Source organism: Atractosteus spatula, chromosome 2, assembly GCF_055471065.1.
Source record: "Atractosteus spatula isolate fAtrSpa1 chromosome 2, fAtrSpa1.hap1, whole genome shotgun sequence".
Lineage (NCBI taxonomy): Eukaryota > Metazoa > Chordata > Actinopteri > Semionotiformes > Lepisosteidae > Atractosteus > Atractosteus spatula.
This window is the reverse complement of record NC_142707.1, coordinates 75,943,461-75,961,134: the sequence shown is the minus strand read 5'-3', so window position 1 is coordinate 75,961,134 and position 17,674 is coordinate 75,943,461. Positions and strand designations below refer to the sequence as shown.

Below are 17,674 nucleotides of genomic sequence, written 5' to 3'. Positions count from 1 at the left end.
TGTGGTCTCATTGAGTCATTCACTGCTTTGGGGTAGATTTTTTCCTACACACAGTTCATGCACTTAAATTTAGAGATCTTGGGCCTTGATCCACTGGTCGTAAGAATCAAACTTTGGTTCTGGGGTATGATTTATAACCTAAGGTATGTGTAACAGAATTTGTTACAAGAAGAATTTTTAAAGTTACACATTTCTTTTCATGATATTTTCTAATTTGCACAGACCACCTTCATTGCTGGTTTTTGGTTTCTTGAAAAAAAATGTAGTATAAGTGCAAGGAATTAAATTCCATTAATTTGTCAATGATGAAAGTACATAACTTATAGCAACTTATACTGCCAACGTGAACAGTTTAGTTATTGTGTTTTTATACAGTACAATTAGCTTTGAATAAATATATATATTAAAATATATATATTATATATTATAGTTTTCTTGTTATACAATAACGGTGATGGCAGAATTTCAAGCAAATCAACAAATAAATGTTAATATATCATGGCATTAATTTAACTGAAGTATGTCATTATTTTTAATTCTTAATAAATATACTGTACCACTATTTAATTCTTTGACACAGATTGAAGAAAACACTTGCATGCAAATAATGCTTAAATCTGTTGTCAATGAAAGAACATTACCAATCATCCTTTACAAGTATCAGTGATAAGGGTATTTCATGAAAGTTAAAACACTGTACTTCACCCACCTTTTCTTTTCAATGGATGAACTTCACCTATGATTTAAAAAAAAATTATAGAAATTATTATCGGTAATAAGCCAAGCACTATTGATGTAAGAAAAACACTTAGCAAAACTGTTACACCTGATCACCCCACATTCCAGAACATTTACATTCAAAGAAACAAAGTGCTTTTAATAACAAAAACCTACATTAAATGGAAATTATCAAACATTGTAAAACACAAAACAACCATAAGAAAATTGTCTTTTAATATTGAGTTGTTTACAACATACTGAATCTTCTGTTAATATTAACTGTTGACACTGCGCAGGTGCCATATACAGTATAATAAATCAAAACACAATGTTTAATTTAGAATAAGAGTTTATGTGAAGGGCCTACTGCCCAAAACATTTAATTGTATTATTAATATAAATTTTACTTAATATTAAACATTAACATCACATTGTCTTTATAATAATCAATCCCTTTCTTGCCAGAACTAAGACATTAAGGTCTGTCTAAGGTGTCATTTTTAAAAACAAAATGTCTATTTGTCCTGTTTCCCAGAAAGGGAAAATACCATGCCAAAGAAGAAGGACAATATTCCTCTGGAAATATTGAAGATTTCACACTTTAAATATACTGTAATTTGTTAAAGTACCATTAATTACTCTTATAAAAAACAAAAACATTTACAAAGCAGAATTAAACTATTCTGTTAAAAGCATCAAGCCAAGCCTAGTTTGAGACAAAACGTTAAAAGATAAAAAAGAAAGCACACCCAAAAATCGTGGAAATGCCGTCCAGAAAAAATGCTATATACTGTAGATAGTAGAGTCAACTGATTTCTTATGTTTGACATGGAAAGATAAAAGAAGTATGAATTACAGTCACTGTTTATATTCATCAGTTTGTTTTACCATGATTACAATTTGACTCAACAACTGAATGATAATTTTCTTTTAAAGGAAGGAGTCTTTTTGGATTTCTTATTTAAATACATTATCACTATAAGGACTGAACTCAGCTCTTGACCCCGTTCTGGATAAAGCAGTTTAGCAAATGGATGGAGAGTGTGATGCCAGGGGGCTGACCTTCACCTAAAGGGCGTGATCCAGGCAAATTCACAGTGACTGATGCGGTTTTTCCCCCGCCACTCCTGGAGTGGTGCTTTCATGCACCCACTCGTCAGGGTTGCTAAGACACAAGGAGTAATATCTTGGCTGCTTTTGCTCACTCTGTCAGAGCTATTTCACTCACTAAGTTCCTCTTAGCCCTCATCTTGCAGACTTTCAGGCTCAGAGGCCTATACTCATGCTCGTGACACATAGCCCTACACGTCATCACATATCCTCACATATCCTGTTCTCATGCACACACCTCGGCCCTTCAGTAACCTCCTCCGAGGTCAGACTCGAGGACTAGTCTAATCTCTGCTGATGTTGCTTACCCTCACTTGTGGACTCAGGAGGCTCATCTCACATCTCATAACTTCCCAACACCTCCTCCCCGCATCCTTGGCCAAGTACTTGCAGCTGCCAGTGCACCTCTCTCTCATAATGGTCACCACTGCCCTTACTCACGACTCAAACTTTGTCAGAGGCCTGCAGCCAGGTAGGCACATCGCCGACTCTCTGCTTCTTACCACAGCTTTCACAGCTCACAGCTTTCTGTGCACAACTCTCTCTCTCGTGCACAGTCTGCGCTGTCTTCCCACTTACCTGCCACACTAGACACCTAAAGAGCTGTAACACTCTCTCACACCCTCCCTAGGTTGGTGCTACCAACTTGAAGTCAGACTAGAGGACAGCAGCCAGATAAACTCTACTCTGCTACCTGATAACTCATATTGCCAGGGTGAAGGACCCTCTACTCCACCCTGGAATCTTCATATACTACCTCATGATTGCTGCTGTAAACATAAAGTACACTCCCTCAGCAGACAATCGGAGACAGCCCTGATCTCTCCCACTCTAATAACAGGCCAACTTTTAAATACTCTGGAACCCCTTCGGGTCCCTCAAACTCACTCACTGCCCCTTCCGGGGGAGAAGATCTTTTACATTGTTACCATTTTCCTAAATCCCCTGTTCCCCTCTGGAACCATTGCGGGACCTCTTCCCCTTACGGGACAGTAAAGCTGCAGACTGCTAGCTCCTCTTTTAACACAACTCATATCCTGTATTCAGCTGTGAGCCTTCTACTGAGTCTGCAGCCGCTGAGCATGGGGTTGTCTGCACTCGCGCAATGTAGCCTCACTCCCTCGCAACACAGAGAGCAGCAGTGTCTCACACCCGCTGCTCACATGCAGATACAGAGTGACCTGTTTTCTCTCACTCATGGCTTCAGCCTGGCTGCCGTGCCTCAGTCGGAGTTAGGCAGACACAGCCTACAGGGACCAGCACCTCACTCATTCTGATGTGCTCACTTCTGTGAATATAAAACATGAGACCTGTTCTTGTGTCTTCTCTGCCCTGGCACTAGCCCAAGACTGACAGTCTGGATTGTTCTTCTCACAGGGTAATATTCATCCTGCTCTTATAGGTATGCCCGTAGCTGTGTCTCGTTAGTTTACAGACTTCCTTCAGCTGTGGTTGCAAAGCATTGAACATGGGTTGAGATTTTAACCACTTTTTGGTATAATCGGGAGTTGATTAGTAAAAAAAATGGAAATAGGCTTGTCTGTTGAAACATTGACAATTATTAAATCAAATTTGTTTTGAAGCATAGTGTCCCTCTAGCTGACTCTAATATTTATACGAGACAAAACATCCCCATGTATTTAAAAACAAAACTTGATTCATGTCAATTGTGTGCAATGGAATACTTATGTAATTAAAAATGCATCAGTGAAAAGTAAGAAGTACCTTCCTCGATCCCCAACCTCTCATCTTTATCCTCTTCTTCTTGTACATCCTTCTGAGACCTTTTTTCAGTTCCTACTGAACCAGTACAGTCGTCATTGTCTTCAAGCTCACTGCCATCGTAAGTACTGTCTGTTCCATTGCCTATTTGTTCTTCCCCTTCATCAACAACAATGTTTGGTTTTATAGAAACGCTATTTAGAAATGAATGCATATGTTTGCCTGGTTACGAGATCAAAGAAAACCTGAAATAAATTATCTAAAACAATCAAACATATTGCCCGGCCTTCATTTTCATTCTCTTGTGATGACAATAAATGAAGTATTACTGCATTTTCTCACTGCATCACCTATTTACCTAATTTTATTTACCTAATTTTACATTCTGCCATTACTGGATGTCACCTGTCTGCATCTTGTAATGCAAAGTGCAATATGAGCACTTTGCCAAAGGTTTTTCAATAGAAATTAAGACCTCCTAAATGACCTGAGGCCTGTTTATATCTCCATTTATCCATTACCAAGATAGATCTGATTTTGACAGTGCAATTAATATTCAATTATGAAAAAATAACATATTTAATTATATCTAATTATATTTAAATATAATCTAAATTATGCAAATAATATACACCAGGTATAGTAGGTATTAACCTTTAATATATAAAAGCAGGCTGAAATAGACTCCAGTTGAGCAATGAACAACGTTTTGTACACCTGACATTTTGAAATACGTCTTGAAACTAATGTATGTATCTCAGATTATCTTCTTTATTCTCTGATTTTGAATCAAAACATTGGTGAATCTGACATACACCTGCGTACAATTTCTTAATTTGTGCTTCAAAAATAGCACCTACTATGGATTTCACACAGTTCTTCATCATTCCAAGGAAACAAAAGGGTACATGGTAAATAATCCAGTAAAATACTGTATGTCTGTGAAAGAAGAAAATATTGAGGGCAAAACTAATGGAGATGTGCTGTGCTGTTTTGAGGATGAGTTGTTTTGAAAGACTGCGGAGATGAGTCAGTCTGTGCTGCCCAATTTAAACTGGCATCCTTTTCTTTTTCTCTGAGCACTAGAGCTCTTTGCAGCTCAGATAGGATATTAAGAAATACTAGTGGGGAAAAAAAGGTGGCAGTGGGTTATAGAAAGTCACTGATGCATTTCTGACACATGGTTGGCCTTGTGTCCAAACTTTGTTGAAACAGCCTGTGTAATGTTGCTATCACCTGAAAGTGACAATTGCTTTATTCGTGTTAGTTTACTGAAGGCAAACAGGAAGACAGCCAGCTCTTGTGCAAGATGATGCAATTACAGTGCTTATTAAAAACAACACAGCCTTAATTGATTAGTAAGACACATTAGTGTATTGTAGTTTTATTAAGGAAAGGAAAATGCAACAAAAAGTAAAGTCCTGCAAATACATATTTTAAAGTAAAATATATATTTTAATTTAAGGAAAACTTGTATTACTAGGATTTTCTAAAATTTAGAATCCTTAATTTACAAATACTGTACATATCTTTTTATGATTTGAAGCCAAGTAATGCATTTGGTCAGGACCTTTAATCCCTATATATAATTCTCTCCCTTCTAAATTAAATTAATTTCTATTTTAATCTTAAATTAGCTGACCAACAGCACAATAAAAAAGAAAAGACAAACCTTTCCTCTTCAGTGGATGTTCCGTGTCACCTAAATTATAAGAAAAACAAGTCAGTGCAAGAAAGGGACCCACAAAATAGATGTTCTGAAATATTTATAAACACATAATAAATTATATATGTGAAACAGAACAGAGAAAAAAAGACTTGTCCCTAGATAAAAGCAGTTTATTTTCCTCTGGATTCATTTAATATCCTGAATCCTGTAATTAAATGCAATATCTATCGGATTCAACTGCTGTAGCTACTATAATAGTAAAATTTAATATGAGCTTATTCATGAGGATCATTACTCTTGAAATATAGTATAGGAAATTAATGTCATCTTACTTACTAGAAGGTTCTCTAGGAAAGTTATATTCAGATTCTGTGCATCAGCTAATCATTAAGAAATTTGCTGTATTTGTTGAAAGAAAGATACATGTATTTTAGTTTGAAGTACATGCCACCTGTTTTGCAAACATGCAAACAAAATAATCGTTGTGCAAACATTAATATTTCCAAAAGCATGTTAGTCTTATGTTTACGCACTTGCAGGCACTGGGTTCAGTAAATCTGTCTCATCATTTTAGTTTTTGTATTGCAAGGAGAGAGAATTACTGTAAATGTCTGATTAAAAAATATTCCTCTGTGTGTAATAGAAACTCTTCAAACAGTCATTTTAGTAATATATTTTTTCCATGGTATTTTGTGAACACTGAAAATACTAATCATTGGAGAGACATATTCCTATACTGTGGGCTGGATGCAAAGGGAATTTCTTTCAAAGATGATGAAATCAGCCAGTGGGAAAGTAAACACTAGTATGTTAAACAAACTAGAACTGAAAATAAGGTGTATAGAGACTCCTGGATGCATCTGATTGATTTCATATTACGTTTTCCCTCCCAGCTCCCTTAACACCTTAACCTGGTGTGCTTCCAATACTGCTGTAGATTGATTATAAAAAGATGTTTTTCTAAGAAAGTTGTGAATTCTTTAGGTAATTAACCAAAGCATACAGAGCACGATATTCCGACAAAGTGGAAAGAGTCTTTGAGACTCTTGGAATGTACTTTCTCTGTATATACAGTCAATTCAGGCTGATAAGTCATCTGTAGTTACACTGCTAGGGATTATTTACTCACCCCAGCTGAATAGTTTTTGAATCAGTCAGTGTGAAAGATGTGTGATACTTGCCGCAGTTTTGACAGGGAAAGAGTTCCCTTGCATCATACTTTTCAAATTGATTTCTGTTAAAATCTTATGAACAAATAATCAAAATAGGCAAAATATCTTAGTCACCAAAACACTCTGTCAGTTGTCTGTAATTTTAAAGGAGCATGAAAATCATCATTTCTAAAGTTCTGTTCAGCTGTAAACTGTGGGTTTGTGTTGCTCTTGGGTATTTTGCATTAAAAGCTATTCTACCTGTTTACAGCATAATGAAGTGTTACACACAAACTTATTAACTTATTAATTAAAATGCAAGAAGCAAAAACACTTATACTGAGGAACAAAAGAAACAATGTTATGTGTTGGATGTGTATATGAAGAAAAATACAGTATACCGATTTTGGATATTGATTAAATGTTGTGATGTCATTTTAAATTGCTCATTCATAATTAACCATGATACACTTGAGAAAGACAATTACTGTATGACCTGGTACAGTAATATATTATAGCTATCTGTCAATATTATGGTGTATTATAATCAATGATATTGTAGGTTGTGGCCTGGGAGTTTACAAATAATGGCACCTTGTCGCAACTGATTGACTGTCAGCTATCATCAGCCTTTGTTGGTTCCACTGCATTATTAACTGCAGGAGCAACACACTGCTGCACACCAACAGTTTAAGTGTGAGGAGGTAAATAATCAGTCATCGTTTCCAGGCCAGGTGAAGACACCAAGTACCTTGTTGTTCATCAACACACAAAAACAAGGTGGTCATCTCAGCAGCATCAAGTACCAAGTGCTCTTTACAGTGATAATTCAAGATTTTGTCTGGAGCGCCATGATGAATGTCAGAGAATGTGATGCAGATGTGCACAATAACACACTGATTGTTGTTGTGTATAACAGGGCTGTCAATGGGAAGGTCCCCACGTGATGCTCTGTGCAGGATTGCGTAGTTGCTACAGATCTCTGTTCATAGCAATTGTTGGCAGCCTGACTGCATGGCACTACATTATTTGATGAAGGACCAGGACCTTGCCTGCAGCCCTCCCTGTGAGAAGTTACAACATTGCACAAGACACACGTACTGTATGTCCTTTTGCTGCTTGTGTGATGACTTTCTTGCAAGACGAGAAAGTGATGGTTCTAATGTGGATATCCTACTCACTTGAACTCCACTGAACATTTACTGGATGAGCTGGAAAGACCTACAACTTGGAGACCGGTGAACAGAGGAGTGGGACAAAATCCCACCAGACAGCAGTGTTTTTGCAACCTGCTGCAAAGCATGCATCATGGATGTGCAGCTTGTATTGTTTCCACCAACAGCCACACACGCTACAACCCTGTTACTTTTAGGGTAGGCAGCCCTGTTGATTATATATCTGTTCAATAAAATGTCAGTGTGTCTACTAACAAAAATATTTTCATTTTCCTGATAATAGCTGCAAATATACTGCAAGTGATAGGATTCTTTTGGTGCACTATGTTGACAGTTTTATAAAAAATGACGACCTATACAAATATAAGGGTGGATACAATAGCAGTCCACTCCTCAGCATTAGAATGTGATGTAGGATCATTCTTGAAATAAAAATGTGATGCCACCCAATAATAATGTTGTTGATTTTTAGAAATGGAAAAAACAAGGTTTTCAAGGTTTTTTAGGATCCTTATTTTTCACAGTAAAGAATAACTTTGTATGCCACATAAGGTGGAAGATACCACCAGTTCAGTTAGTAAAGTAAAACTCTAAATAATGTACTTGTTAAATGGAGCCATTGGCTGAATTTTGGTAAAAAAAACTTTCTTCTTTTTTCATCTTTGCCTCTTTGCCTCTCAGAGACATATCTCTGTTAACCTCATTCATGGGCTTATCTAGTGCACATTTAAGCTACACCAGGACTCGTATTTTTGTGTTCCACATCACCTGGCAATAGCAGAGGAAATGGGATGTTAAAACTACATTTTAATGTTGCATGTCTGTAGTTAATGTTTGACCTCTCAGGTTCTAATACAGTATGTAGTGTTAAACTTAATTTAACTCCTGTTACAATCTTATCATTTATCTTTTTATCTTAACATTTTGGTTCTGGAAATAGGATCTTGGAAGCTGAACATATTGGCTCTGGAATTTGATTTTTGTAAAAATGCAAGTGTAAATTCAGTATTTTTCAAATACATTTATTTTAAAATAAATAAAAAGACGAATGTTTTGAACTTCATATATTTATAAAAAAAAGTTGTTACTATGGGCAGATGTATTTTTATAATACAAATACTTGGAGTCTTACGATGTTTCCTGTTCACATTACATACTGTACAGTACATGACAAATCATATACTGAATGAGCACTTTATTACAATGGTATGACTAATTTGGAATGACTGTATTTCAACATTGAAATTATTTTTTAAAAGTGGGTTGTGTTAGAACGCCACCATATTTTAGCACTACTTTATAAGTGTGTTGTTTTTTTTAAGGAATGGTTAAAAACAGCTATTAAAGAGTGGAATGCTTTTTAAAAAATGGATACCTTCTTCATCATCATCATCATCGTCTGGTGAAATCATGTCAGAAAGCATGGACACAACCCCGTGAATCCAGTCAGTGGACTCTTCCACCACTTCGTCTATGACTTTCATGGGATCGGAGCTGAACTCATGTATGCCTCCTGAGCGCATAGTTGAAAGAAAGCAGCACAATGTGAATGAGCATTTTATTGGAAGAAATATGCTTCCTTAAAAATCAGAATGATAAAACACACAAGTAGCTTCTTGCATATTGGGACAAAGAACCAATTAACAGCTTGGATTTAGTACACAGTTATCTCGATTTAAATGAATGTCACTGTGAAAAATGAAATGCATTGCATTATGCATCAGCTGCATACCCTTTAAGCATCAGGTATATAGTAAATTGTATTTATTTAATGGAATGATAAAACTGAATCGTGGCAAAACTATAGTTCCACAGTATGTGTATTAAGGCATAGGGTGTACAGTATGTGGCACAATGTGTCTACCTTTACCTGTTACGTTCTAAAAGCAAAGTGAAAAAACACGAGCATGATATATTTGGACAATCACAAAATGACTGAAGTAGTTTTAGTGATGAAGTAAGACACAAGATGTAAAAAGGGTTAACTTAAGTCAGTTCTGCCTGAAAATTAGACTTCTAAGCAACAGGGGTTTATGGCAAGAAAGGGGGTTAACTGATAAGGATTCCAGATGCGAGTTAGGAACCCTCTGGGGGCGTAATCTTAAACTGACCATTTGGCCAGGGTCTCTTAACTGGCCAAATACCATGACCCCCCCCCCTTACCATAACACTGAATGACGTCCGAAGCAGCAAGGAAGGACTATATAACCTAAAAGTTTGTACCGGCACATCGAACAATACTTCGGTTTTGATGTTTCTTGCGGGAAACAAGACTTTGGCTTTATTGTTCCTTGCATGCAATAAACTAATCTGTTTAACTTCATCTCGGGATTCAGAACCGTATTCTTTCTATTACAACAGTGATAACTGATCTAAAACAGGAAATGTAGACACCGAGAACATCACAATTTATGAAATAGTTTTACCACCTTTCTGGCTGCAGTGCTTTGCAGACAAGTAGCATCAGCAATATACTGTACACAGTTTGTACAGTTCCACCTCATTAGCAAAGCAGCATGCCATTTCAAAATACATGCAGAATCGTCATTTATGCATGTGTCAATAGTTTTCACATTCAGAATTCTGACACAATTATAAGATACTGTACACATACTTAAATATTTCCAAACCTCAAAAGTAGTGTTTTGATTCAAAGAACAATGCAGAGGAAGACATTGCCTTGTTAAAATTTGAGCTGCTGATACTCTGAGTTTTTGACCCATGTAAAGAAAACATTTGATGTCCGTTCTACGTTTGCATTTGAACTTGAAACTTGAACTTTATTGCCATATGTAACCAGTACACGTACTGGTACAATGGAATTCTTACTTAAAGAAAGTCTCTTGATTCTAAGAAGTGTAAAACATTTTTTTTTCATTCATTCATTCATTTGTTGTGTGAATTTAGCATGTCAATTAAGTTGTTCATTTTAACTGTGACCCATCTTTCCAAATGATAATTTTAAGAGTTCTTAAAAGATGACTAAGTGTTTATTTTAATTTTCACTTGACTTTTTTTTCTTAAAAACATTTGGGAATTAGCTTGGTGAATAAGGCCATCAGTCAAACAGCTTTCACAGTGTGGCAGCATCACTGTTCATTCTTGTCTTTTCAGTCCTCAGCATCTTCTTCAGCATTGTCTACTCATGTTTTAATTCGCTGTCTGCAGTTTTTCGTTATTCCTCTGTTAAGATAATCTCATATGAATTCACGTCAAGGGACTTGATATTAAAACTTCCTTATTCTGTTGACTTTCAGAAAAGTAGTTTGTATAAACACGTTTATACTTATTCAAAATTCTTCAAAACCCAAAACATCTTCCTGAAGATACTGTTATTTAAGAACAGAACAGTATTATTTTTGTTTTGAAACTTATCCACTAATTTCCCGACTATGTTGGTGATGGATAAGCTAAGGGATATACCTGAAAGCAGAGTGAAACTCAAGACTGAAGCCAGCATAAAATGATGTCAAAGATTATAAGGACTAACAAGAGCACAGGATTTGGGTTATAAGTCTGTAAATATCTGAACTATATACATGTGTATTATATACAATGTATATGTCTATTTATGTATTGTAAATTAGAGTTGTTTTTAGAAAGACTGCAAAAATATTTAAAAATGCTGTTTAGTCTTGTTAAGAAAATTCACTTTACAAAGCATAAACAGTCAAGCAAAACAGCACTGTGTTAATGAATTACAATACTTCTAGCCCTTTGCAATCTTATAAAATAAAGATATATGATTAGTTGATTATGCATCCAGACTGTATTAAGCACTGTTATGGAATCACCATCACTGCACAAGTAAATGCTCTATACGAATCCTTGCCTCTAGGGCTCTCTGCTCCCTGCAATGTTTTGCTGAAACCATGATGATGTGACCCTGTTAGAGTAAAGATATGGAAGGTAAGAATTGGGAAGGGTTTGTTTTTGGACTCTTATTCATGATAACATGCAAAACTGTAAAAAAAAAATGGCATTAGTGTACTTTAAGGCAAAGAAGTTGTATTAAGTCAGAAAATGACAAATTGTCAGAAACTGGATTAAAAGCCACTACAACTATATAAAAGTGCAATTCTAAACATTTAAACCACACTACCTAAAAGCTCTAGTGCAAAAAACAAGCAAGTCCAAATTTCTGTATATGAAAAATTCTAACATATATATATACAGTATATCTGTAGTAGTTCAGGTGGGTAGCTGCGTCAGCATGCGTAGGCTGCAAAGGAAAAAGTAATAGGTTTATTCCATGCTGAAAAGAAAAGAAAGAAAACACAACGTTTCTGTCACGATCGCAAACCCCTCCTCTTAAGGGCGCTCCAGCCCTTCCTTGTTTGTTGTTCATCTCCCGCACCTGCTCCCTGTTCCAGCCCCTTTTCAGTTCCCCCTTAAAAGCCAGACCCTGACGCCAATCCGGGCTCTGCATTGGTTTCCGCATCACGCGAGCCCGGGACTTGGATGCGCCTGGCTCCGTTATGCTTTTAGTTTATGTTTCTTGTTCCCGTTCCCGCGCCCCCTGCCTCCTGCCAGTTCTGACCCGGTTCCCGTTTTTAAATCATCTGTCTCGGATGGATCGCCTGGTTTTGGACTTTTGCCTTGTTTTTGGATTTCCCGTTAGTCTCATCCCTGGATCGTGTGCCTCGGCCACACCTCCTCCGACCACAGGCCCCCCTGTTTTCATTCCCGTATCCTGCATGACTTTTCCCCCCGTGTTTTCCCCACTCTACCCCAGATCGTGTCATCTGCACAGGGCCCGGAAAGAACGCTTTGTTACAGTTTCGGCCTAGAGCCTTCTTCAGGTGTGAGAAAGACAGGGCCATAAGCAAAGGTAATGTAGCAGGAAAACAAAAGCTACAAGCTTCCTCAAACCTGAAGAAGGCTCCACTTCCTAAATGTTGTGTTTTCTTCTCTTTTCAGCATGGAATAAACGTATTACTTGTTCCTATACAGTATATCTGTCTATTTAACCCTTATACCAGATTTTTGTTTGTAAGGATATTTTTAATGACTATAAAGATCCTAACTCTTAATTCTCCATCTTGTTCAGTTTTATATGCTAAAATGTCCATATAAGCATATATCAGATCAATATGCATTGTTTTTTTTAAGTCAAACCACATATTTTGTTACTTTAAAAACCAAAAACAATAGTTTTCCTGGTGAAGCAAGTTTATCAAAAATAAAATGAGATCAAATAAGACTGCCAAAGAAATACACAGGATTCAATTTACATAACACCAGGACATTTATTTGAAAAATGGCCGATGCTCCTATTGACCCATCAAGCAAAGTGCATTCCAAATAAAATTCAATGGCATTTGACTAAAGTCCAAAACATACTGTATTCTTTGACAGCAGTGTCAAGCATGTTGCACTAGAGTCTAGAGTACCATAGTTTCTTATCTGTAAAATACCTCATGGAAAGTCAGGCCACAGAGATGTAAAATGCACTCAGTGGTAAATGGATGAAGGTATAAGGATTAAGGTTAAAGGAAATGGAATTATAATTTAAGTTAATAAAAATTCAAAACATGACATGCGGATGCAGACAGAACATTCATGGACAACATACAAAATACATTGGAGTGCTTCCTATTCTAGACATAAAAAGTCAACTCTGGTAAGCAGTATCCATGAAATATAATACGAGAACAGGTCATCCAAGAAGCGAAATGGGGAAAAAGAATCATTCTGATTTTAAGAGCAGAGGTTTTTAAGACTGGTTTACAACTTCATTTACAACTCAATAGCAGTTAAATTAATGAGAATGCAGTATGCCTCAAAGGACTTCACAGAAACTTGACACTGAAAATGGCTTCAACCAATTGATCAACTGTTTAGAAAAACTCTTTACTTTAAAATCTAGGATAATAAATTTTAACAATTAGTATTCATTGTCCTATCTCTGGCAATCAAGGTGTACTCTAACATACTATGAACTCTGGAATAAAAGCAGTTCTTTCCTTATGCAGATACCGTACTACAATATTTTTATTACATATACAGACATGTTAATAGCATGACATACTTAAAAAAACAAATCGGGAATTTTTCTATAGATGGAGATGTTCAATGTTGATTTTTTAAGAGTCAAATTTTGATTTCAGTCTCTTCATTTCCAAGGATGGCTGAGACAATTTTGTATGTAATGGTCTGAATGGTCATTCAGAACCCTAAAACATTCTTTAAATCTCTTTCCATTGTATTTACATGAAACCTTTGCCTAAATGAAAAAGGTTCTGAATACTTTGGTATTATGCTCAACAAGTTCTTCATGCAGTTCAAAGGGTTTGAGGTAAATAGTAATATATACTGGGAGGTATTAAAATAGAACATAATTAATTGATTCCAATACACTGTCTTTAGAACTATTTGAGATGTTCTCCCCTCTTTCTTCAGATCTACAGACATGCTTTCTCTTGTACTGAACATGCAGTATGGTGGTGGAAAGGGCCAAGTATGAGTTATCAGTTCACAAAGAAGAGAAACGTGTTTCATGTTCTTCAAAAAATGCCATACACACTGGTACTGTTGCTAAGAAACCCCCTGGATGTTAAGATGGTGGCTTGTATACAGTACATACAGTAACCTTGTTCAGGAGGTAATGTAATCTCAGCTACTTAAGGCATAAGTGCAGAGAAATGAAAACAATTAAATCTATAGGAGATACAGTATAGTAGGTAAAAAAGATATTTTGTATTCTGAATGACCATGAAATGTTATTAAGTCACATGTGAGAAATGAATGAATTATAAATGTCTGTAAAGGAACACATGATCCTATACAGAAGACAGTCATTGTGTTGACTTTATTAACCAACTGTTGTACTGCAAACTGTTTAAATTACTTTGTTATTTCACTTGTATTACAAAAGTGCTCATTTAGCATTTTTAATAAAGCAATTTTATTCATAATTACATAAAACATACTTTAATATTTTGTTTAATACAAATCATTATTGTTGTTATGACAGTAGTGAGAAAACAATACACAAAAGAGATTACATGGACACTTTAAAATTAATTAGCTTTTTATAAGTGAATTTCCTACAATTGTCACATCTAGGCTGTTTATAATGATATCCACATATTAAAGTGTAACTATGGGAACAAGATAAAATTAGTTATAATTGAATTGTGTCATGTATGTTTATAGAAATATGATAACTAGAACTTAGACTTTAACGATGCAATATATTATATATATTTTCATAACTTCTTATTGATATTCTAAATTAATTAATATGACTTATTAACTATAGCATACATTTCATATTTTAAATAAAAGATACATTTGAAGTTTTCTGTTTTTTTCCAAATTGAAGGCCTTTCATTCAGAAATCAAAATCATTATTGCATTTGCAATGTTTTTTAATTTACTGTACATGATTATTATATCAAAATATCTCTTTTAACAATACAATACGCTATTGATTCACAGACATGCATAAATATAGAACAGCACAGAATCATAATTCTCCAAAATATTCAGAAATTCTGTTTTTAACTATTGTGTAAGGATAACATAAAAGTTACTTAATTTCATTAAATTCATTACACAGAATATTTCTGCAGTTATAAATTGTGCAAAGCTGATGCAAGAGAGGCCTAAAAATATAGCCCAGATTGTTGTATTTTATTATACTAAAGAAACTTTAAAATTAAATACCAACTTGGAAGTTTATGTAAAGTCTGATTATTTCAAGTGAATAAACAGTACTTGGCACTGATGACATTTTTCAGATTATGTATTATCATACAGTAAATCCAAACAGAGGAGCAGGTTCCCTGAAATTGAATTGTTGACATTAATCTGTAGGCTCTGGCTCTTCATGTCATGTCATACCCAAAGACACGTACTAGTCTCCAGCAGGAGTAAGCCAGGCTTAACTTGAAAGGGCATTTAATTAATCGTGTCATTAAAAGTGAGACCAGTAAATCCTACAAATACTGTACCTTTGATATTACATTTCTGCTAGTTAATATAAAGGTTAGCTTTTTAATAATTGCTTAATAATAATAATTTGGCTTTAATGCCCAAATGAATCCATTAGTGTATAAATAAATCTTGTCCATACAGTATATATAATCTGATAATCCACATAGTGCATATTATTTATAAAGAAAAGATCTCATATTCCTGAAGAAAGTACAGGTTTTACTACTTCTTTATGAAGTAATATTGATTATACAGGTATAAGTATTCAATGCAAACATACATACTGTAACAATAATTTAGCAATTCAGCACAGAAAATCTAAACCTTAAAACGTACCCTACACTGTAAAAGCATTTTACACCAGTTTACATATTATTTAAAATAAAGAGTTTCATCTGGGCTGTTTTCTTCTGATTCTAGTTGTAAGCCACAGCTGAAAATCACCCTCATTTCAAGGGCAGAAGCAGGGGTTAGTAACGTACAGGAATGTCACACCCGGACCGTGCTGGGGAACCCGAGTGGTCCATTTTGACTGGCTGACTCGGCAGCCTCCGGGGCCTGAGAACATGAACAACCCTGACTGGCGGAGAGTTGCTTGAGAGGCGCTGCCTCATGACTGGGAGCTGGGCCCTCAGGGGTGGTGAAGGAAGAGGAAGACTCTCCTGACTCGCGGAGGGTCACCTGAGAGGCGCTGCCTCACGACTGGGAGCTGGGCCCTCAGGGGTAGAGAAGGAAGAGAAAGACTCTCCTGACTCGCGGAGGGTCACCTGAGAGGCACTGCCTCACGACTGGACTTAGCCCTCAGGGGATAGAAAGGATGAGATGGACTCCTCCTTCACTGAGAGTCGCATGAGAGGCGCTGGCTCATGACTGGGAACAAAGAACCCCTGACTGGAGGAATCACTTTGAGAGGCGCTGCCCCAGGGGTGGAGAATGAAGACAAAGCTTCTTGAGAAGGAAGAGGAAGACTCCCCTGACTCGCAGTGAGTCACTTAAGAGAAGCTGCCTCACGACTGGGAGCCGAGCCCTCGGGGGACCGAGAGGAGGAGAATCAGTAGGGGGATCCCCCTCTGGCCTCACGCTGAGAGAACCCCCCCAGGAAGGGTCAAGGTGGCACTGCCATCATGAGGCCAGGGCAGTGAGCTTCACTGACCCCCCAGAGGGAACCGGGGTGCAAAGGCAACATGAAAGAAAGAGGAGGAGGGAGGAGGGAATTCACAACTTTACACACATGTGTTAGCGGGGTTAGGGTTTAAATGGGAAGGAGAAAACTGAATGATAGAGGAAGGGGTGTAGTGCTCACAGCTTCTCCCCTCAAATCTTCACCTGTCGGTTTACATTTGAAATATCAGATGTGCAATGGTAACTTAGATGGCTTATATCTCAGCACAGTAATTGCTCAAAAATGTGTGTTTAATGAGCTGATGAGCTGGATCTGATATTTCCACAGTATGCAATACTTCACCATTTTAAGATAAAGTACTGACTACATAAATAGATAAAGGAAACTCTTGTCTGCATTTTTAGACCTGAAAGGCTTTGCGTCTTGAATTTTTAAGAAATTCAACATTTTGAAAGTGAAATAATACTCTACATGCAAAACCTTAATTATTCATGACATGGATGAAATGTCATTGTTCAGCATACACTGATTCTGTTAGAGCTCGTAGCAGTATGAAAATCATTTTAACAAAATCACGGAAATGCAAACACATTGTACAGGTATTTAGGTTGCATGTGCTTTCATGCAGAAATTACACATAACACCTATGTGCAGGCACACATACAGTAAATCAGCACTACACTGCAGGCAGAAAGTCTTTACCAGGTGGTAAACAGGGGTCATCACAGTATTGTGTATTGGAGGCTTTTAATTGGATGGCAACAGGATGAAACATGGAATGAATGGTGAAAAAGGAGGGAAAGATATTAGCAATGAAAGAATGCGTATCCCCTAGTATGAACGTTTACTGAAAGAATATTAATGTGAATTCTGTTCTCAACTCCCAGACAAACAAAATTGTCTCATCAAATTTTAACAGATCTATTGGTGCAGGAAATACTTTCCTATTTGAGGTTCCAGTAATAGTGATAAAAATTACATTTCCATCAATCAACAAATTTCTGGGAAGTATCCTTGTGTATTATCGTGTCTTACCAAGGGTTCAAAATGTGTTTAGGCTGAT

General features: G+C 36.4%; 1 protein-coding gene across 4 annotated transcripts in view; it reads right to left on the bottom strand.

Moving 5' to 3' along the window:
• Window positions 1–629: 629 nt before the first annotated feature.
• trdn (triadin) overlaps window positions 630–17,674 on the bottom strand; it is a 38,906-nt gene continuing 21,861 nt past the window's right edge. The window contains exons 3-7 of one of the 4 annotated variants that reach the window (XM_088934969.1): window positions 17,314–17,355; window positions 11,380–11,433; window positions 8,923–9,060; window positions 5,225–5,254; window positions 630–736 (exon numbers count right to left, since the gene is read on the bottom strand). In XM_088934969.1, coding sequence (XP_088791095.1) covers window positions 702–736; window positions 5,225–5,254; window positions 8,923–9,060; window positions 11,380–11,433; window positions 17,314–17,355 — 299 coding nt within the window. In that variant the 3' untranslated portion in view covers window positions 630–701. Of the gene's footprint in view, window positions 737–5,224; window positions 5,255–8,843; window positions 9,061–11,379; window positions 11,434–17,313; window positions 17,356–17,674 lie in introns of those variants that run through there. The other 3 variants (XM_088934977.1, XM_088934995.1, XM_088934987.1) reach the window with 3 other exon arrangements.